This window comes from Periplaneta americana, chromosome 4, assembly GCF_040183065.1.
Source record: "Periplaneta americana isolate PAMFEO1 chromosome 4, P.americana_PAMFEO1_priV1, whole genome shotgun sequence".
NCBI classification, from domain to species: domain Eukaryota; kingdom Metazoa; phylum Arthropoda; class Insecta; order Blattodea; family Blattidae; genus Periplaneta; species Periplaneta americana.
Window position 1 is genome coordinate 87630394 of NC_091120.1, and position 23019 is coordinate 87653412.

At 36.3% G+C, this 23019-nt stretch overlaps 1 protein-coding gene across 6 annotated transcripts in view; it reads right to left on the minus strand.

Annotated features, from left to right (window-relative positions):
* Positions 1 to 23019, minus strand: part of LOC138698021 (NFX1-type zinc finger-containing protein 1-like) — a 161305-nt gene that overhangs the window by 47336 nt on the left and 90950 nt on the right. For 4 of the 6 annotated variants that reach the window (XM_069823697.1, XM_069823698.1, XM_069823695.1 and 1 more), the window contains 5 exons: positions 22322 to 22520; positions 19175 to 19334; positions 7854 to 7965; positions 4380 to 4597; positions 3134 to 3236 (listed from right to left, as the gene is read on the minus strand). In XM_069823697.1, the coding sequence (XP_069679798.1) occupies positions 3134 to 3236; positions 4380 to 4597; positions 7854 to 7965; positions 19175 to 19334; positions 22322 to 22520 (792 nt within the window). The remainder of the gene's footprint in view (positions 1 to 3133; positions 3237 to 4379; positions 4598 to 7853; positions 7966 to 19174; positions 19335 to 22321; positions 22521 to 23019) is intronic. The other 2 variants (XR_011331659.1, XM_069823699.1) reach the window with 2 other exon arrangements.

The following is a 23019-nucleotide window of genomic DNA, read 5'->3' on the forward strand; positions in this document are numbered from 1 at the left end:
AATTTTTTTTCCACCATTCCTGTTCTTTACCTTGATTTAAGTAGTTACAATCGGCTGTCTAACTATTTCTTCCCTCTGCAAAACAATCCAAATTCTGAATGATCTTCGTTCTTTAAACAAAACTCCAGATCATACAATTTTCTGTCCACTTTCAGCTTATCTTCGTACATTTTAGCAAAATGTCCTTACGACCTAGCTGCTTTCATATAAGATAGTAGCAGTTTTCTTCTATTTCTTACTTCAAATGACACATCTATTTCTACTCTCACTCCTGAACCATCGAGCTTTCTAAGGTTATTCAGAATAACTTCCTTTTCCATATATTGAGATCGTAGTCATTCATTTTCTTCTTTAATTTATTATTCTCTGCTATCAACTCCTCTATCTTCTCGCTGATGACTCTACCTGTAGTCTCAAGTCTGGTTCTTCGTTAGTACTTCAACCTGATTCACTCCTGTACTGATCTTCATTTCCTCTCTCCTTAATTTACTTACTTTATCATTTCCTGAAATCACTAGTACCCACTTTTCCATCTTCCTTACCGGTACTTCACTTCTTCCTAAATTCTCACTCAGACCAATGACCTCTATATTTGACTAGGCAGAGCGTTATGGACACTTGATTGCTTTCACCGGAGTTCTACTGCCTGTAGACTCTTTTTGCTATATATATATATATATATATATATATACATATACATATACATACACATGGTAGTATGGTCAAAATTCACATAAACATTATTCATAAAACAATATCATGCATATACAGCGAATTTTTGCCTTTAATTAATATGAATTTTGTGATTTTAGTAGTTGCTGTAGAAAACATACAAGAATATGGTCTAAGGCAAACATTGAAAATACTATAGTAAGTTAATGAAAATATTACAAAATCAAACAGAAGAGTGGGATGCTGAAAGGCAGAAGTCTAACAAAAAAAGAAAGTGACAGAATATTTGAGGAAATTTCTATGATTGCGTGTGAAGTCTATACAAAAAATTAGTGCAATGGAATTACGATAAATAAATACAATTTGCTATAAGATTTAAGTGTGTCTTTACTTAACAACACTCTTACTATAATTACCCAAAGCATATCTTTAATTTTATTAATGATCACAAGCCATTATGCTATGCATTTTTTCAGCAGAGTGTGGAGAAGGCATCGCCATGTCATCTTAGACATCTAGACTTTATTTCACAATTTACCACGAATATTGTAGGCCTACATATTTCTGATGAAGATAACGTCGTAGCTGATTTTCCTCTCCCCACACTATATCCCTAGAAAATAAAAAATCAGTAAGTTCGCATTGTGGTAATATCAGTCTAAAGCTTATCATTAACAGAGTATAAAAGCTCATTAAAGGCCATTTGTTCCAGAGTCTCTAAGGCAACAATTTGAATGTATGCATAGTCTTAAGGAGTAAAAACATCACAAATAATTCGCCAGAGTTATGTATGGCCTTACATAGATCGTGATTGTACCAATTGGTCATGACAATATTGCATTCAGTGTCAACGGTCAAAGATTCAAAGACACACGAAAAATCAAATTACTACATATCCCTTAGGTTCTCGTTTTGAATTTGTCCATATCGACATCACTGGGCCACTTCCAGTATCAGATAGTTACAAGTACTGCTTAGTGATGATAAATTCGCCGCTTGGCCGGAAGTACGGTAGCATATGATATAACAACACAGGCATTTTGCAGTAAGTAGATGCCACAATATGGGATATCTTGCAAAATAAGCGATCGAGGTAGTCAATTCGATTCCCATATTATTTTATTCTCTTAACAGCGTGCGTCAATTTCTAATGTTGCTAATCATCCTCAGACAAACGGTAAAATTGAAAGCAGCAATCAAAAGTCATCTAATGATTACCTCTAACTGATGCTATGTATTATCAGTCATTTTGTTTGGTTTTCGTAACTGTTTGCTTGAAGCAGATTATTCATATACTCATTTACACAGCTCGTTTTTGGACAAGTCTTACATATTCCTGGAGAGTTAATAATAACAATACAATTAATAGAAATACAACAACAATGCAGTCAGTTAAAATATAAAATAATATAAGGATATGGAATAGAAGAACAATGTAATTAATTGAAATACAAATAATAATGCAAAATTTTCAGAGAGTCTTTTAAAATGTTAACAATATGCATTAGAGTCTTAAATGTTCTATACAGCTCTCTAAGATGCTCCCAAGTTAATTCTGGGACAGCTCCTCTATTCCCAAACAAAAGACCAATGACAGAACACTGTTTTGGTATTTTTCAGACAGGCTCGTAGATCTTCTTTTCTGCGTGAACTTCCATTGTCTGATTTATGTCTCTCTCAAAATGGATTGTATTATTGAGAATAAGAACCTGTCTAATGCTCCTGTTAATAGCAACGATATCAGCTCATCTGAATGATCCATTCGAAGATACACAGTGCACTTCCTAATGAATTTTCCTTCCCAAAGATTTTAAAGATGATGCCAATGTACTTCGCACTCGTGATGTCGTGCATTTATCAGCAGTTCGCATTTCGGACACTGTCCTAGTACTTGACCAAATGATTCAATCTCGCTAGTCAGGGTGACAGCAACAATTTTTGCTAAATCTTCTGTCCAGTATCACACAAATTACAGAAATATTGCTGGACATTTTTAAAGCATTTGTCTATTTAGAGGAAGATAAGCCTTTTCTATTGCTCATCCATGAGTTAGCTTTGGGAACATCGGAATAGATAATGACACCTTTGCCTCTTAGGGTGTGATTGGTCAAAGACTGAAATATTTCATTTCTCAGGTTATTTCGTATTTTTCGATCTAACCAGTTGACGGCATCATTAACAATGACATTTAGCTTATATAAAACAATGGCTTTTTCACTTGTCAGATCCTTTACTGCAGCAAGCAACTGACAATCGAAAGAGAACTATCTTTTCCTTTTTCTTCCCTACTCCTTTCCTCCCCTTCTCTTCTACTTTTGCAATTATTCCACGCTCTAAAACTCTACCAGTGTTTGTAACACGTGGAGAGAGTTCAACACTGCAATGAGGTACAATCCAGATAATAATAATATACGTACCTTAAAACTTATTATATTATATTACCGCATTTTCATATATTTACCTTCGTCTCAATTTGTATGTCCTTTTGGTCATCATGTATATTCAGCCATTCTTCAAGGCCCTTAGCTTCAATTGAATGACCACAATCTTCCAATAACACAAATCTGCAATAAGTCACAATAACACACAGTGTAACTACTCGTGTTTAGTGAGCTTGAAAGAAAATCAAACATGATCTCACAAATTTCTCAATCATACCAAAGGCGAAAGAACAGTCCACACATCATTAAAAAGGAGACAACTGAAGTTTAGTACTGTACCTGATGTTTCAGTTTAAAATATAAATTCATAATATTTTATACAGAATGGTGAAAGTAACAATCCTTTCCCTTGAACATATTTAAACTATCTTCCGAACAATGTTGTTGATGCTCCTGTTTTTTTTTTTTTTTTACAAAAGCAATAAAGCTAGAAATGCTTCGAATTTGAAACTTAAATTTTTATTTTCACTGATTAGTAAGAGTCACTTATATTTAATATATATATATATATATATATATATATATATATATATTTACACAACTTAAATTAGACATATTGTTAAATACCATACTAAAATTTTAATTCTGGCTAAAAAGAGTATGAAAACTGTTACCGGTATATACTTAGATAAAAAAAAAACTACATATTTATTCAGCTTTTGTTAACACGAGTCAAGTTTGGATAGAATTTTTATATTTCCGATGTAAAGAATGTTTATTTCTATAACAAAATTAAAAGTATCATCACAATATCTTCTTTACATGAACTTAAAGAAAAGACATTGTAACGCACATACACATTCCAAATAAACTTCTACTGCGAACAATGTTGCGAGTTTCCTGATTAAATTAGGAAACACTGTGATCACTAACTTCTATAGTAGGCCTATAATATATAAACCATGAAATGTATATGACGAATGTCCTTGGATAGTAAGATAATAGATTGACATAGATTAAATTCTGCAATGCTTGGAAAAAGTGGCATAAGTCTATTTCCACAACATTTTTTTTATTAATTTATTGACAACTTACGGAACATCTGATCGCTTGGGAAGTGACATAAGTATTTCTCCCATTAGAATAATTCATACAGAAGAAAATCAAATCAACATAAACCAGTGTGAAGACAGGTTTTTTCCTTCTGTAAAATTAACATTTTTGACTTGCGCCACTTTTCCCGAGCACTACAGATTAATGTAAGAGGAAGGTTCTTTATGAATTCTTATTATTGTTATATTCCATAATTAATAATGTAAGCCTAACCTTGCATCTTCTTCGTCTTCATGGCCAAGAAATATTTTTGTAACCTCCTCTGGATCACAAATTCTACATAATTTAGGGCATTTCTCCCCACAAAAACCTATGCATGGGTGACCACACCGTAGTTCCTTTGTGCAAGGTTCATTGCATGGTTGCCGATTACAGATTTCAAAACATTTTCTGGTGCATCGGTAATGTTTGCAACGCCATGCACATGGTTCCTGAAATTTAAAATGTGAAATATTATGAGATGAAGCCATACTTCTGAAATTTTCTTCTTAAAGTGTTCACATTATGAAATTTGAAAAACCTGAGAAACTGCTTTGGAGGAAGAAAAAACACACACAGATGTACATGAGGGGCTCACAACCAGAGTGGACCAAGTCCACTAGTGGTCAGTTCGTGGATTAATACAATTTCGGATGAAGAAAACTTAGATTTATTCATTGCCATAACAAACCAAGTCCATAACTCATTTGTTACTCCACAGAGGGCAGTATTTCCTTTGGAAGGTGAAGGTTGCTAAGCATGAGCCAGGAACTTTAAGACTCAATTTCTCAAAATTATTCCAGGACTTGGTCCACTCTGGTTGTGAACCCCTCAATTCACTTTTGCATATCTATCATCTGGGCACTTCATATTTGTTGAAATACCAGGTGATCAGTTGGACTGGAACTGTGCATGGCTTTTTGCTCTCAATACACGCGCTATGATGTTCTGCATCCCAAGAAACATTTGGTACGGTATGGCATTGAGAAATAGCTGTGTGTGGCAAATAACAGATAACCTTTATTTTAACTCGCACCAATCACCTTCTAATTAATCTTTCGTGCCTGGCTCACATCAGCAAGTTGAGTAAAATAATTTTCAATCAGTAGTGTGTGTCTCACTTCGATACAAGTCAAGAAAAGAGAGAGGGCTCTTTCTGCTAGAAAAAAGTATTCACATACGATTTCTACATACTGACAGAATCTGCTCAGGAAGTACGAAGGCGATTTAAGCTGCAATATCCTGGTGTTGATGTACCAAGTTCTTCAACTGTTCATAATTTAGCAGACAAATTTCAGGAAACTGGAAGTGTTATAGACAATAAATCGAACCATACACATTAAGAGCTTATCAAGGAAACTTCGGTTATAAATGGCTATAAATGTCTCCTACAAAATCTCATTAGCAACTTACTCAACCAACAGCAATATCCTAAGGTTCATAACAGAAAGCAATAAAATTATTAAAACTAAAACCCTACAACGTTTGAGGTGCATGAATTAAGTTCTGCTGATCCAGTTTTTTGGCGCAGGTTTTGCGAGTAGATTTTGACTTCTATTCATAACAGACAGACCCAAATCTTGTTTTCTTTTTAAACAAGGCCTGATTCTACCTGCACAGATAAGTAAATTCTTAAAACAATCAAGATTGGAGTACAGAAAACAAGGAATTCTCCATTAAGACGTGTCCCTTCACAAAAAAATTGGTGTTTGGTGTACCGTTAACAGCAAACGAATTGTAGGGTCATTTTCTTTCTTTCTCCCCCACCCTCAAACAGGATTCTGTACCAGCGCATGTTGCCAATATTTCTTTACGGGTAATTTGTGTCCTGTTTGAAGACAGGGTGATTACCAATAATGTGTTATCTCCACGATCCCCTAATCTTACATACTGTGACTATTATTTCTGGGGCACACTGAGGGGAAAAGTATACATAATAAACTCACATAATACAAACTAAAGAAACAATATCGGACAAGAAATAGCCTCCGCATCACGACGTGAATTGCAATAAGTGATGAACAATTTCTTAAGCTTTGTCAAAAATGGATAGAAATAAAGAAGAACGATTTCAACACCTTCTTAGATAAATCTCGTGAGTATGACACTTTGTAATATGCCATCGTGACAAATGGCAAATGGTGCATGAGCCCACATGCCGAGAGCAAAAATGTTTTGCCAGGTGCCTGATCTCCCGGTATAAATCATTTGATGTGACAATAAAATTAACATTGGTATAAAAAATTATCAGAAGCTGTGTTTTCTTAACTTAAATTGCTCCCAAATATAAGAAAATGAAAATCTAACAAAGTAGGCCTACATTTTATCTTTTCCTTGTAACAATACTCTTAGTTACAACCATCCCAGTTTCAGAAACAGTTGTTCCATCCTACATTAAGTAGTAACCTGGAAGAGAACAGAATGAAAGCCACTGGCGTGGCTCAGTCGGTTAAGGCGCGTGCCTGCCGGTCTGAAGTTGCGCTCGGGTGTGGGTGCTTGGGCTGATTACCTGGTTGAATTTTTTCCGAGGTTTTCCCCAACCATAAGGTGAATGCCAAGTAATATATGGCGAATCCTCGGCCTCATCTCGCCAAATACCATCTCGCTATCACCAATCTCATCGAACTAAATAACTTCGCAGTTGATACAGCGTCGTTAAACAACCAACTTAAAAAAAAAAAAAAAAAGAATGGAATGCAAGGAAAAGTCAAATACCAAACTGCTACGGTAAGAAAATGTAAAACTTAACAAAATGAATACAGCACATTAGTATGTAAAATGAATTATAACAAAGTCGGCATCATGTATGACATGTGGCTTTTAATTATGTATTGAAGCGTTCTACTACAATTACTTTACGTTAATAATAATAATATTCCTATTTCCAGTTAATTTTCTTGAAGTATGATTCAAAAGACATACTGGTATATAAATGAAATAATGTACTGTGAACCTAAACATGAATATAAACTTTGCTGTTCTTATTACACAATGCTGGATTGGTCAAGCAACAGTTCAAAACAAATCACTCGTTGCTAAAAATTCGATGCTCATTAAAACCATCTTCTTCACAAGATTAAGTGATTTCCACACAAAAGTCACGATACCGGTACTTGATTTTGTCATTGCCAGTTACAGCTTGCAATAACTGAAGTTTGTATGGAATCATTTTCAGCTGTTCCTGTAACATTTTCCGAACCGTCTGTTGTGATTTGTAGCTTCAGACTTGCTCTTTTTATCGATTACTTTGGACTTTTTTTCTGTGAGGGTATGTGAAAGATCGGATTTTCATTCCTCCTCTTCCTAGTAACTGGTTGACATGCAAAATCGCAGTGCTGAAGATATGTTACTATGAATTTGGCAAGAATGCTACTATCACCTTGATATATTATGTTGTGTACCGGTACTGGTATTGCAGGATATACATACCGAACATTTGTAAGTTTTGAAAGAAAGTTCAAGAATGCATTTACAAAACCATATAAGGTGATTTTTCGATATCTTAAACAGTTTTAACCTCATACCTTGTTGGAGTTGTCTATTTATTTTGTAATAATCCTGCATTAACTTTAAGTAGGTTATAGAATTACAGAATATGAATACAACTGCAGTTCCTAAATTTGCAATTACCGTATCTATTATCCATTTCAAAGTAGTCTTTGACAAAAAGTCAGTTTCTGTATTAGTGTCACTACAAGTTATACATACCCTGCATGGTATACAAGGTTGGCCGCACTTTCTTCCACATCGAGAATGTACACATCTGTAATTGCATTCCTGCATACAGGGAGGACAGCGTTTAGCACAGGGAGTTTCACATCTGAAAAATAAAAGTATTTATTTTAACTAAAAATGAGTATTTAAGATTGGTTTTTAGTACCAATTTATTTCTGGAATGCTCTCGCATAATTACATCGCCACTAAAATGTAATTTCTTTAGAATGCAACACTACATACAATACAGCAGGATACCGCAACTAAGCAATTCAGACCACAACAAACTAGCATTATTTGCAGATAATTAGATATTCTGGACATCAGTGGAAAATAACAACTCTCACCAACTGTAAAAAAAACAAAAGAAATACTCATTAAGTTAACTGAATAGTGCCAGGAGAATGACTTACAAATTAATGTGGATTAGAGTGAATATCATATCTTCACTTTAAGGTATCAATTACTAGCAGTCACACTCAATAAAACTATATCCCAAAGTCAATGTTAGAGATTCTAGGAGTAACCTTCGACCAGAAACTAACCTGGAAACAACATACAGAAGTGGTACCAATAAAAAAAATTAACACGATATAAATGTGAATGCTCTAAATCAGTCTTAAATACTACATACAAAACTCATAACAAGCCCATTTTCCAGTATGTCAGTGGAAAAGTTTTACAACACATAAATCAAACTTTGACAAAATAGAACCGAGTTCCAAATCAAGCCTCAAATATCATAACAGGTGTTGTTTCATCCACCCCAAACACACCTTTACAAGCATTTACAAATAATCCATCCCTTTCGGCAGACAGAACAAGACAAAGCCTCATACTGTACAAAAAACTAAAGAGAATCCTTAACAATTATTACTAGAGAAATCACACAGATGCTTCAATGAACTTGAAAAGACAACGAGGATTTACACATAAAGATGAACACCTACAGAAGTCATACAACCAGTGGCGGCTCGTGGGTATTAAATTCAGGGGGGCTGCATACATAAATAAACCATGCAACTTACCTTATTTAAAGATTAGTTCCATGTGCCTTGTCTTGTAGGTTGCAAACTTTTGAATCATCTTCTTATTAAAACCCGATATGTCGTTTAACATAGTCTTTACAATGGAAAACATAGCTAATGCGGTCAGTCTCTCTTCTCTCATCATATTTCTGAGATAGGATTTTACTCTCTTTAAACACGAAAAGCAACGTTCTGGTTCGGAAATTGTCATTGGTATGATGTTAGCTCTGCGTAGTAGTTCCACAACTTTTGAAAATGAGGCCTGCAAGTTCTCAGATAGAAGAAACTGCAAGAGCTTGACTGCGTCACTGATATTTCTGAATTATTGTCTCTGATACAACACAGTGAGTTCCGTTTTTAGTTTGTCTTTATCGAACATTGGAAAAAGCTTCACACATACAGTTAGGTCATTTTCAGGAAATGAGCTTTTGTAGCATTCAAATTTTTCTTGACACAGAAGAGAAGATAATATCAGATAATCTATGAACTGGAATCAGGTGTTAGCTTGTGTGATAATGAGGTCACACACTTCCTTGGCTGCCGCAACCCTTGTCTGAATCCCTTCGACCTTACGATGCTTTTTAGGGTTTTCATTTTCACTGATCTCCCTGCTCAACTGTGCACTGTTCCGTATTGTCTGTATGGCATTAACAAAGCTTGATATGCAGAGTCGGCCTCGGCAGCATAGTCGATTGCGGGTTCGATCCTGGTCCAGGTCGATGGCATTTAAATCTGTTTAAATGAGACAGGCTCATGTCAGTAGATTTACTGGCATTTAAAAGAATCCTGCGGGACGAAATTTAGGCACACTAGCGATGCTGATATAACCCCTGCAGTTGCGAGTGTCGTGAAATAAACCATAATTTAATTTTTTTATGCAGATTTGAACCTTAGAAATATCTAATTGGCGATGTTGTAGTTGGTTGTATAATATATCTATATGATACATCAATAAATGAAAAAAAAAAAAAAAAAAAAAAGAAGCCAGAAATTGAATTCAGGATCTTCAAGAGCACACACCAGGGCGCTTTCCTCATTTATTGTGATGTTGTTAGACGTTTCAGATTTCATTATGGTTTGAAAACATTTTAGCAATGGCTCCTTCTTCTCATGAACAACATTCACTGTTCATATTTTAAAGCTCCATCTTGTTGCCCCAGCTGATGGAATTGTCTTTGAAACACATTAATCTAATACAGACTGTGTGGAGATCGAGAGAAGAAAGCAGGGATACTGGATAAATTAGCAAAAAATATGCGAGCATTTGTATTTTGTTTAGTGGCTCTTTCCATTATGAGAGTCAACTGATGAGCACTTAATTTCACATTTCTCCTGAATTGTTAAGGTACTGAACTGAATAGACTGTAAATATTGCACAGAATTAAACATTGTTGCACTTGTTATACTTACAACATTCAAGAAAATGCATTTAAAACTGCGTGCTACTGACAAACTGCTGCATATTTTGCAGCGCCTGGAAATTCTGGATTCATGGCAAGGGGCAGCAGGGGGAGGGGTAAAACGCGCAAAGCATCCAAGACGAGACTGGCAGCTCCAGGGGAGGAAGTGACTTCACCAATCCGTCCTTGTCTCTCGTTTCTCTCTGGCAGCACCAGGGGAGGAAGTGACTTCACTAACAATTGCATGCATGTCAATGAGTGCGAAATTTTTTAAAAAATTCGAGCCGCTAAATAGAGACTGTATAATAAAATAAATGTATTTCACAACATAAAACGAGACAAGAGCCACAAGTGTCTGGGGGTGCTGCAGCTCCGCAGCCCCCCTTCGAAAGCCGCCTCTGCATACAACCTACAGATAAAAAACAGGGAGAGAGAAAAACTACCTGCAGCATTTCATTCAATTAATAAGGTGAAACTTCAATATTGAATTAACAGAAATAGTAACGAAAAAGGAAAAGGTAACCACATAGCACTGAAAACAACAGATTGAATTCCTATTCCACAGAAGCTTTAATCACGATGGACAAATTCTAAGCATTTACAATGTCACTGAAAAATTCCAAAATATAAATTTAAAAACTAAAAAAAGAATCACAAATGCTGAATCTAAGAATCATTTAAATATATGTCTGCAAAATGAGTCTTGGGAAAATGTACAGAGTTCCTATGAAGATCAGTTCAAGGTAAGGTAATATTGTTCTGTCAGCTTAATGACAGTAATGTGAAGTGCCTGGCCCAAGGAAGCTAATTGGTAAGGGGTGGAGTGGGACTGGTCTGTGTAAGGAAGCATGCACAAACCTAGCCATACACCAACTTATGACCACTCACCTCCTGAAAACAGATTTTGTTAAGTAGAGGTTGGAATGGACCAGTCTTCATAGGGACTCTATATACGGTACCGGCACCACTGATTCATTCATTCAGTTTTCTGCTCATATATAACAGTATTTAGGAATTTTATTTTGCTTTGGAACATTATCAAAGCCTTCAAATCTGCTACTTTTTGGTGGTATCGGTGGCATGTTTATAAATTTGCCATTACTCCAGGATTCTCAAACTCAGCAATATTATCATTTTATGTATTTTACATATGAAAACATAGAATTGAGTCCAAAACTAGTTACTAATTGAATAATATTACACTTCATTACTGATAATTATATCTCAAGTCTGATCAGTGTACTATACATCTAGTCAGGGTTGTATGCAATGGAGGGGGAAAGGAACTGGCCACCCTATCCCATTATCTCCTGGCATAGTTGCCTCATGAGTGATGTCTTATTGGTGTCACTTGTGAGATTCAAACATGTCTTCAGGCTGCTGACTTTACATACATACTGATAATATCGATGGGTATCAATTTGACCCCTCAGTCTTTCTAGGTATTCCTTCTACTATCTCCATTTCTATAAAAGCTTCAACGTCCAGATTTCAGGTGAACAATATCTTGGTAAAATTAAGAAATGTCATAGGGCCATAATTGGATATGACATGTAATATGCTCATAAATATAGAAAAGGCGTCAATTCGTCTATCATTGTCTTCTGCCCCAAACTCTTCTCCTGTTCACCATTCCTTCCAGCGCATCCTTCAGTAGGCAGTTTCTTCTTATCCAGTGACCCAACCAATTCTTTTACTCTTCTTGACAGTTTCATCATCATTCTTTCTACACCCACTCTTTCCAACACAGCTTAATTTATTATTCTGTCTGTCCATTTCACACGCTCTTTTCTTCTCCATATCCACATTTCAAATGCTTCTATTCGCTTCTTTTCACTTCGTCGTAATGTCCATGTTTCTGTCCCATACAATGACACACTCCACAGACAGCATTTCACCAGTATCTTTCTTAGTTCTTTTTTCAGTGGTCCACAGAAGATGCTCCTTTTACTTTTAAAAATTTCCTTTGCCATAGCTATCCTAAGTGCGCATGTGCGAACACACAAAATCTTTCGTCAATTGTTGCAGCAGTCCAATTGCATCTCTCTACCTTTTTCCTTCCTGAAGCCAAACTGCTCTTCTTCAAACTGTCCTTCCAATTCATTACACGCAGGTGAATCTTCGCTGAAAATTTTTATGTATTTTACGAGTAACTACATTTACTTAATTATTTCAATGCATGTTTTACAGACAAGATTGTGAAAAAAAATCCAAAAGTAAATAAAAACATAAGGATAACTCTCAGGGAATTAAAATATCATGTAGGACTATTACCGTGTGTGTGCGTGCGCGCGTGAGCTATTCCATCTCAAATCGACCGAAATATAGAGAAAATTGACCTTACAATTTCTAAATACAATGGAACTTTTTTTGTACGTAGAGGACTGTGATACAATGCTTTGTGCAAAGTTTGAGGCATCAGAACTTCATAGTGTTTAAATTAAAATATTTAAATTTATCGTATTTTCATAAAATTAGCAACTTTAAACTGTTGTAGCTCCGAAACCCTTTCACCCAATGATCAAAATCAAATTGAAGTTTATATTGACATATAAACAGATTTTCTTACTTTTTATGGAAATGGAGAAATTTAGATTTTTCCTTATTAAGACGCCTTTGCTTAGGAAAAAATATTTAAAAAATACAGGGTGTTTAAAAAATACGGGGCATAATTTCAGGTATGTATTTCCCACATGTAGACAATCAAAATAGATCATTACAACATGTGTCCGGAAATGCTTTATTTCCGAGTTAAGGCCTTCACAACATTGAAATTCACCGGAACGTTTTTCTTTCCGCAGGTCATTGCCGTCAAAGGAGACATTAAGAGGGCACTCTGACAGTTCATTCCGAGGCGAAGGTTACATTCAGTGTTGTGTAGGCGTTAGACTGTGCGACATGTATTCAAATCAAGAGCTGGCAGAGATACACTTCATGTACGGTAAGGCGGATGGCAATGCTGCGCTGGCTCGTCGTTTGTATCAGGAGAGGTACCCACAGCGACAATGTCCAGATCAGAAGACATTTGTACGTCTCCATTACCGTCTGTGCGAGTATGAAAAATTTAACTCTCCTGGTTTGGGAAGGGGACGACCAAGATCTACAACTCCAGAAGTACAGGAGGAGATTCTGGAGGCTGTGAACATGACTCCTTCTATCAGCACACGAAGGGTAGCGTTGCAAGTCAATGTTCCTCATACGACTGTCTGGAGACTGTTGAAAGAGTATCAATTGTATCCTTATCGTTTGCAACGTGTACAGGCCCTGTCACCAGCAGATTACCCTGCACGAGTTAGGTTCTGTCAGTGGTTCTTGCAGCAGTGTGGTGTAAATCCGAACTTTCCTGCCTTAGTATTATTTACAGATGAAGCACAGTTCACACGAGATGGCATGACAAATTTCCACAATCAGCATGTATGGGCGTATGAAAACCCACGTGCAACTGTTCCATCTCATCACCAGGTGCGGTTCTCCCTCAACATGTGGGCCGGTATCATTGGTGATCGATTAGTTGGACCCCATGTACTTGTAAACAGACTTATGGGGCAGGCGTACACAAACTTCCTGGAAAACACCATACCTCATGTTTTAGAAGACACTCCACTGATCAATCGTCAACACATTCACTTCTTGCATGATGGCACTCCTGCACACTTCAGTCGTACGGCTCGCCGGTACTTGGATCGAAGGTTTCCTGATCGATGGATAGGTAGAGGTGGCCCAATTGCTTGCACTCCACGCTCACCTGATCTGAACCCTCTCGATTTCTACTTGTGGGGCCATTTAAAATCATTGGTTTATTCGTCTCCGGTGCTTGATTTGGAATCCCTTCGGAATCGAATTGTGGCATGTTCTGAGGAAATACGCAATACTCCTGGAGTTTGGGATCGTGTTCGCAGGTCAATGAGACATCGATGTGAGGTCTGTATTCAAGCAGGAGGTGGACATTTTGAACATCTTCTGTGATGACAACGACCTGTGGAAAGAAAAATGTTCTGGTGAATTTCAATGTTGTGAAGACCATAACTCGGAAATGAAGCATTTTCGGACACATGTTGTAATGAACTATTTTGATTGTCTACATGTGGGAAATACATACCTGAAATTATGCCCCGTATTTTTTAAACACCCTGTATATAGTTCGATTCCGCATTGAAAGTACAAATAAACATATATTTTTTACCGATGATACGTTGATAAGAAAGTATTGAAAATATCAAATAAAGAAAATAAATAGTATGCGCATGAACTAACCAGCTGACTGTGAGAAGGGAGCTAGCAAGGTCAGGAGACAAACACGTGATGTTTCGTCTAGTAGCGCATAGCTGGGCTAGCTTTATCACAAGTTTTCATAAACACAGGAGTAAAATGACGCCCAATGCTCGCTTATCTTCAGCTCTCGGCCAGTGTGTGCGGTACTGCACCGTTCAAGTCCAGGCATGTGAAAATAATCCATTTCATATCCTCGAAACTTACTGCCATACCACTAAGCAAACAATGCCGAATCCCTCTTAATAATGCAAGGTTTTTTCTCAATATTTTTTTACATTTTTACAAATGGCCAAAAAGCCTAAAAGTAAGTAAAATCAGATTATCTGTCTCTCTGTGTACAATAAAAATAAGGATTACTTCTTAACATAACCTACCAAATGTCAGCTTCAAAATGAGCTCCCGTTCAATGTTCTGCAGTAAATGGTTCCAGAGTTCTGAGCGCTGAAAGAGGCTTGTTTTTATAAAATATGCTAAATTTGTCGCTGAACAATACGAAAACCGTTTGACTTTCGATAGTATATTTTTGAAAATGCACTCTCCTCAGCACCTTGTATAAACAGGGAAAAAATGACAGTATAAAAAAATGCGAGGTTTTTTACTGATCGATTTCATATGGAATAGTCCGTATGTATGTATGTATGTATGTATAATGGATAAAACCCGTTTCTTCTCAATGACTCAGGTGACTGGGCCTTCTGTATGTTAAGCGGACAGGAGCTGATTAGAATCCTACACCTGTGAGTTCCCCCCCCCCCCAAATAACGTTAAAACGGAGTTTTACAGAGTCCTAGGATTAGCGGCATAGTGTGAGCACAATGAGATTCGTATTCGATAAGTGTTCATGGTTACAGACAATACAAATTTAAAAATTATAATATAAAAAACAAATAAATACATTATCATAAAATATTCCAACATATTTTAACAAACAATATTTATTTAGATCTTACGATGTCAATGTAAATGGGCAATTTCTTTCTTTAATAATAGCAATGGAATTTATAATGTTTTAAACAACAAGCATTAAAACTAATTTTAAATACAATTACATTTAAAATTTAACCGTATGCCCCACTATGACGAGTGGAGACATAAGCATTTATCCAGCCTTTTGGTGTCACTGCAGGCAGATGTCATTTCGAAACACTGACAAAACAATGTTTTTTTTTTTACTTGATTATTTAGCAATGCTGTATCAACTATAAGGTTACTGAGCGTCAATGGAAATTGATGATAGTGAGATGATATTTGACGAAATGAGGCCGAGGATTCGCCATAGATTACCTGACATTTGCCTTAAGATTGGAGAAAACCTCGGAAAAAACCAACCAGATAATCTGCTAATCTGTCCAAGCAGGAATCGAACCTGCGCCAAGAGCAACTCTAGATTGGCAGGCAAGCACCTTAGCCGACTGAGCTACACTGGTGGCAATAAATAATGCTATATCATGACAAGGAACAAGACTGTGTTCATGACAAGGACCACAACAAGCATAAGAACCAACGGGCAACAACAGGACAATGGTGCTTGTTGTGGTCATGTCGTGAAACTTATCTTGGTTAATGGCCTTATTGTTACCGTGATTCTTATAATGGTCCTTGTTGTCTTTGTCATTGTTCTTATGCGATTTTTGATGTCTTTGTTGTGGTCCTGATCATGGTACTTTTTGACTTATGGCCCTTAAGGTCCTTGTTGCCTTTGTCATGATCCTTATTGTGGTGCTTGTCATGAACCATGTCGTAATTCTTATCCTGTGTCGTAGTCCTTATCATGGTCATTCTTGTCTTTGTAATGGTCCTTGTTATGTTCCTCATGGTCCTTATTTTGGTCCCAGCCATTGTTCTTGCCTTTGTTTTGTCCTTGTGATCCTTATCATGGTTCATATTGTCTCTGTTGTGGTCCTTATCGTTATCCTGTCATTATCCATGTCATGGACCTTATCTGGTCCTTATTTTTGCGCTCTTTGTGGTCCTTACAGTGGTTCTTGTCTTTGTCCTCTTCCTTATAGTGACCCTTGTTGTCTTTGTCATGCTCCTTATCATGATTCTACCTGTCTCTGTCATGGTCTTTATTGTCATTGTATTGCCGTTATCATTTTTCTTATTGTCTTGATCATGGTCTTTATCATGGTATTTGTTGTCTTTGGCATGGTCTTCCTCGTGACTTTTGTTCTTATCGTTTTCCTTATCATGGTCCTTGTAATCCTTATTGTGATCAATGTCATAAGTCCTTTTCATGATTCTTGTCGCTCTGCTTCTGGAATATTGTAATAAATGAACATGGATTAACAATACACGAAGAGAAAACTGTAGCAATGAAAATAGTAAGAATACCAAAATGAAAGCTCAGAATTAAATTAAATGGAAAATATTTAGAGGAAATAGAAAATTTCAAGTATTTGGGAAGTGAAGTGTATAATGATGGTAAGATACAACATGAAATTACACACAGACTATATTACTCCTAAATCGTGCTCTTCATGTTATGTATTAAGATCCTTATCTTCTATTGGCTATATTAACACCCTTAACATGTCACACTCTGCATATTTTCATTCTGTAATGGAATATAGATTAATATATTGGCACACTCAACTGAAACTAGACATATTTCTGTTTTACAACAGAAAGCTATGCGGATGATAGCTGTGCATAACTGACTCTGTGTAAAAAGATTTTCCAAAGTTTAGAAACCTTGATCTTTTCGTGGGAGTACAGTCATATATGATGTTTTATATTAAAAACCAAGATACATATTTCAGTACTAATAAAACATTCATAATTTTAATACAAGACACAAATCAAATCTCCATTTACCCTCTGTTGCTGTTATAAAAAGGAGTTCACTATTCTTATATTACTATCTTCAGTGTACTGTCTAATTTTCTTAAAGCTTTGAAGGGTCAAGAGAAAAGAACAGAATTAACAAAATTTCTGCCTACACATACTGTACCTTCCACTCAAATGGTGAATTATTTATGCTTAGAAACTGAATTAATCTGCTTGTTACATACCGGTACTGTATATTTTTAAGAATAACTTTTGACTTTTCAAAGCTACAATGCTGATGTAAGATCTATGGAATACAATAAATCAAATGAAATGAAGTATAAGGTACCCGGAAACCAAGTGGGTTCACATCTACACTAATGGGTTCCATATGAAAAATAACTGCAAAGTAGGTGCAGGAATTTTTAACAAATTATTTTGTTCATACTTATTCTTGGCACAAACTCAACTTATTTCGACTAAAAACTGAAAGCTATTTATTGTGTCTTGAAAAGACTATTAAGCCATTTTAATTCTTTTTGCAAAGCTGTGATTCTAAGCCTGCCATACAAGAAATGTAGCCTAGTTGCTGGCAAAACAAGCAGACTAGTTTATAAATAATATAATAATAATAATAATAATAATAATAATAATAATAATAATAATCCGTGGCGCTACAGCCCATGAGGGGCCAAGACCGACCAGTCGGTTGCTGGCCTCACGGCCACATGCCGAAACAAAGTTGGACGATCATCCAACCAGAATGGAGGTATCGTGTGGTTAGCACAATGAGCCCCCCAGAAAATTTCTTCCTCCATGAGGACTCGAACCAGCACGCATTTCGTAACGCGAGTCCCAGGCAGGATGCCTTAGACCATGACGCCATGGCGCAGGACACAAGTAGACTAGTTTCTGAAATATATTAATGTATGAAACATTTACAGAACTTTCATCAAAGGAGGATTACCTTTTAATGGATTACCTCATATTGCGACATACAAGCCAATGAAAAGGAAGATTTCTTGGCCAAAAGAGACACAATGGTCATGCAAATTAACACAAATTTTCATTCCATTCATCGAAATTAATTATACAATGCAATGAACCAGATTCTATGATTAACAGAAGTTACCTCCTTAAGTGTACTTGCATTTGAAAGTGATATAACTTCATATTTATGCGATGCAAGATGACAAATGGAAGTCCTCCAACAAGCAGAGCATAAACAACCAACATGAAATACTGTGTTTTTTGTGTGTGTTAACGGAGAGGCCCAAAGGCTTGCAATGCGGCCTGAGGCTTACTGTGTTTACCACTTCTGTTTTGTCAAGTATATATTTCATGTATGTTGCATAATGGTCGCGCTCTTGTCTGTGTAGGGCCTACAGCATGCTGCACCATAAACTTAACCTGGGCTATGGTAATGATGACGAATATGACTAAATGATAGCGAAATGTGTCCGAGATCCAAGGCCAAAAGTTACCCAGCAATTCTGCTTCAATTGATTGAGGGAAAATTTCTGGGGGTGGAGAGGGAATGACCAACCAGGTAACTTGTATCAACCAGAATTTCAACCTGGATCCACTGTTTTACAGTCAGACATGCTAACCATTACTCTAGAGTGGTGAACAATACAGTGCAAAAATCACGCACGCACACACACGCACACACACACACACACACACACACACACACACACACAAAAAAAAGAATAATGGATTATTCAATATTTTATGTCAATAAATATCAAAGATATTAGCAGTTAACCACTGATCATCAACTTCCGTTGTATATATGGCAATAATAATTATTCTAACAAATCAAGATTCCAATTTTTAGACATACCTGTGACCACAAACAAGTGGCTTACCACATGGCATAATACACTCCATATGTACACGTCCTTGATAGCATCCGTAACACGTGCCAGAACACTGATGCCCACATTCAAGCACTGTATCACATGGAACATTACAGTACCTTTGCAGTCGTTCAACATTTTCACCTGTAAAACAGTAAGTGCTTTTGTTTCAAAGAAATGATTATCTAAAGAATATGTTATCCAATCATTTCATATAATATATTTAACCACTGGCAGGTACTTGACTTACATCAGTCACCCATATGAAGCCAGTTATGTAGACCAATTTACCAACAGAATCATTGCCCAGGGAGCGCCATAGGAGGCTGGTCTACACTACACCCATGATGAGATGATAATGGAGATTTGTTGGGATATCACAGGGAAACAGGAACTTCCCGGAGAAAACTGTGTTACCTGGACTACAGGCTTGCCCAACACAAGTTATAAATCAGGGGTACATCGGGGATCGAATCGGGATCACAGGATTATAAGTCCAGTGCTTTAGCCGCAAGACCACTGTGGTGGTCCTCATGTCATATATATATATATATATATATATATATATATTGAATTAACTAAATAATTAGGCTTGATATGACACTCAATACAGAAAACAAGTTATTTCCACTAATTTTGAACGTGGTAATTATTTTAATGCTAATATATTAACAATCCTAATTTGTACATAACCTCGACTGCAATTTGATGTTGGTTGGCTATTTGGTGTTCAATACAAATCACTTGATAACAAAAATTTATTCATTAACAATTTTAATTGAACTTGGTTCAATGGCCAATTTCAATTTGCGTTCCTGGCACATGTACTATACAGTGTTTTTCTAAATTAGACCGACGAACTTTTGGATCAGATAGATAACCTTCTTTCAAACATTTTTCGTTAAGAAACCCATGGGCTCGGACATTTCGTTTCAGTGCAAGAGGGATTTAATGCTACCACCCAGTTTGTTTACTCCGTCAGCGCAGTATCATTCTTCAACCTAGTTTATTTATTCCCTGAGCTCGGTATCATGCATTGACCCAATTTGAATGCTACCTATGGTTTATGAAACCCCTGATGACTCTAAAGAAGATCAACAAGCACTGTCTGCGCAGTAGCTGAAATCAGGGAAATGCCTGGAATCTTTGAAAGGGTACGACAAAGTATGGTATGTCGATGCAATACTTGTCTGGAAGTCGATGGACATGTGTTCCAGCATTTGTTGTAGTGATGAGACAGTAAAGCAATGAATCCATCCCTGTAATTTAACATTGGTTTGTGTTTTCCCTTTACATTCGGTTTGTTTTGTTTGTGTTTTTCTGTATGTTTGGGTCAGTAAATTGTACCTGTAACGTTAATGATTTGTTTATTCACTTTTTCACGTAACTAATTACTTCAATCCCTCCCTGTACGATCAAACTCTGTAATGACATAAACCCCTCTTGCTCTAAATGGAAGTATCGCAGCCCGTGGGTTCCTTAACAAAAACTGTGTGAAAGAAGTTTATTTATCTGATCCCAAAGTTTGTAGGTCTAATTTAGAAATACCCTGCATATCGGTATGTACAGGCGTTACTACATGTAGAAAACTTACAGCATCGAGATTTTGAACTGATACATTATATCTATTCTCAATCTGGTGCTTTAGAACAGAATAATGGTAAGGCTTGGACGTTTATCTTCATTTATTTTTTCATAAAGTTACTTTTACATGCAGTAAATCTACTAAATGTGGCTAACGGGTTTACCTTTTCGTCTGATGCGAAACTACATTTTTTTTCCGCCTAAAAATCCATCACCATCAGTAAGAAATGAGTCCAGGAACTTTGGTTTTAGAAGCAACCACGATTTTTGTTACGCAAGTTTCTTACATTTATTTATACATGCACACATTTACGAATTAAGTTATGAATCTGCGATCATAAAACATAGACGTGGATTACATTTTTAGTAATGCTTGATATTAAATTATTTTACAAAATTAAGTAAACCTGGTGAACTGAAAAACACTTTCAGATGCATGATAATCTAAAGTTAATTCGATTAAATTAATAAAATTGTATAGAAGCCATTTGTCTCAAAACTTGATGTGTGTGTGTATTTAATGTCTACCCACTTCACTTGTGTGAATTGGCTTCCGCATATTGCGGACAGATGGCTTAACTATGACCCAATGTCAAGTTGCACACCACTTCGGCAGGCCATGCTATCCATGATATGTATCTGTGGAAGTTGTGATCGTGTACTAGTGAGTATATGTGTAAGTGTTCGTGTAAGTGCAGTGTAGGGAATGGGAGAGGAGGATGATTGAAGGCGAGGAAGAGAGAAGGGGAAACCCAGTGCCGACACATAGTCTACTCCTGTTGAATAGCACAAAAGGAGCCACCAGGTTTAACATCCTTGTCCAATGGACTAATCACTATCAACAGTGACATAATGTCTTTTCTATATATGCACTGCAAAGAGATTTGGAATTTAACCCAGGCATATTGGTGCACAAATTAGTGATTAGAAGTTATGCACTGCCACCTCTCCTAGCCTCGAGGTAGAAATGCAACAAAACTATTAAATGCTATTTATTTGCACTAAACCATTCGAGTTAACACTATTAGAAGTGTTCATAAAGTGATCATATGGTTTACTTGAGATAATCACACTGGTGTCATCTGCAACAATGCAAAAATCGACAGAGAAAAAAAGAGGAAACATATCAATGCTAACATTGTGTGCACAATAAATGTCGCCAAGACAGCGATTAAGTACTCGCCACGTGGGAACGGTAAGTTTGGCAACTCAATCGTTGTTACCATAGCAACAGGCCTACCACGCTATGTGACATTCAGTTGTTTTTTCGATCGCAACGCTCCTGCCATGTCCTATCTTTCAAAAAAACAAGTATAGTCAGACATCACCATAGTATATTCAGACATGATATATTTTACGATAATTTAAGAATATTTTTAATAAATGAGAAAAATATAATCAATATTTTACAAAAAAATCTTTTTCGTTATAATTATTTTGTAACAGACCAAATATTTTTTATGTAAGTTCACTGTAAATGTATTTCATGGGAAAATATTAATACTACCAGTAACAATAGAAATGGCTTCTTTCTCTCATCTACTCACATTCTTTTAAACTAAAGCACGGTATTTTGAATATGTGACCACAATCTGAAGCTATTTTATGGTTCACCATTTCTTCACATTGACTGGTGCATGGTTCAGAACAGCGTTCCTTACAGTTGTGTCCACAAGCAAGGAGACTTTCACACTTTGATGATTTACACTGTTTTCTAACTGCTTCCTTGCTGCACTGTGTTTTTACCTGGAATCCAACGAGCAAAATAAGAGAGAGCTGAGAATGACACAAAAAGAAAATCTAGAACAGCCAACAACCCATCTTCCTACAGTTTATGAATTTGGATTTTTCTCACAAATTCCTTACTTCTTCTTTACAATATAATTTGCATCTGAAAATTGCAACGCAGATACTACTTTTCTTTCAGGTAATATTAATGTCTGATGCAATATTTTTTTAACTTCACCTACAAAACAATCACTATACCCAGGCTCACTTTCAACAGAGCAGTTCCACGGCTATGAATGGGTAGCGATTGGTACCATTTTCAAAGTCAACTACAAACAAGGCAAGGTAGTTGGGTTGTGAGTGCATGAGTCATGGTGCAGAAATTTAGTACAGAACAAAGAGTTTTTTTTTTTTTTTTTCATTTGTTGTAACTTTATAAATTCCTGGGGTTGACCCGCCTAACAAATGTTCATAAAACAGTCAAAAAATTCAAAACTACAAGAATGTCATTGGAAAA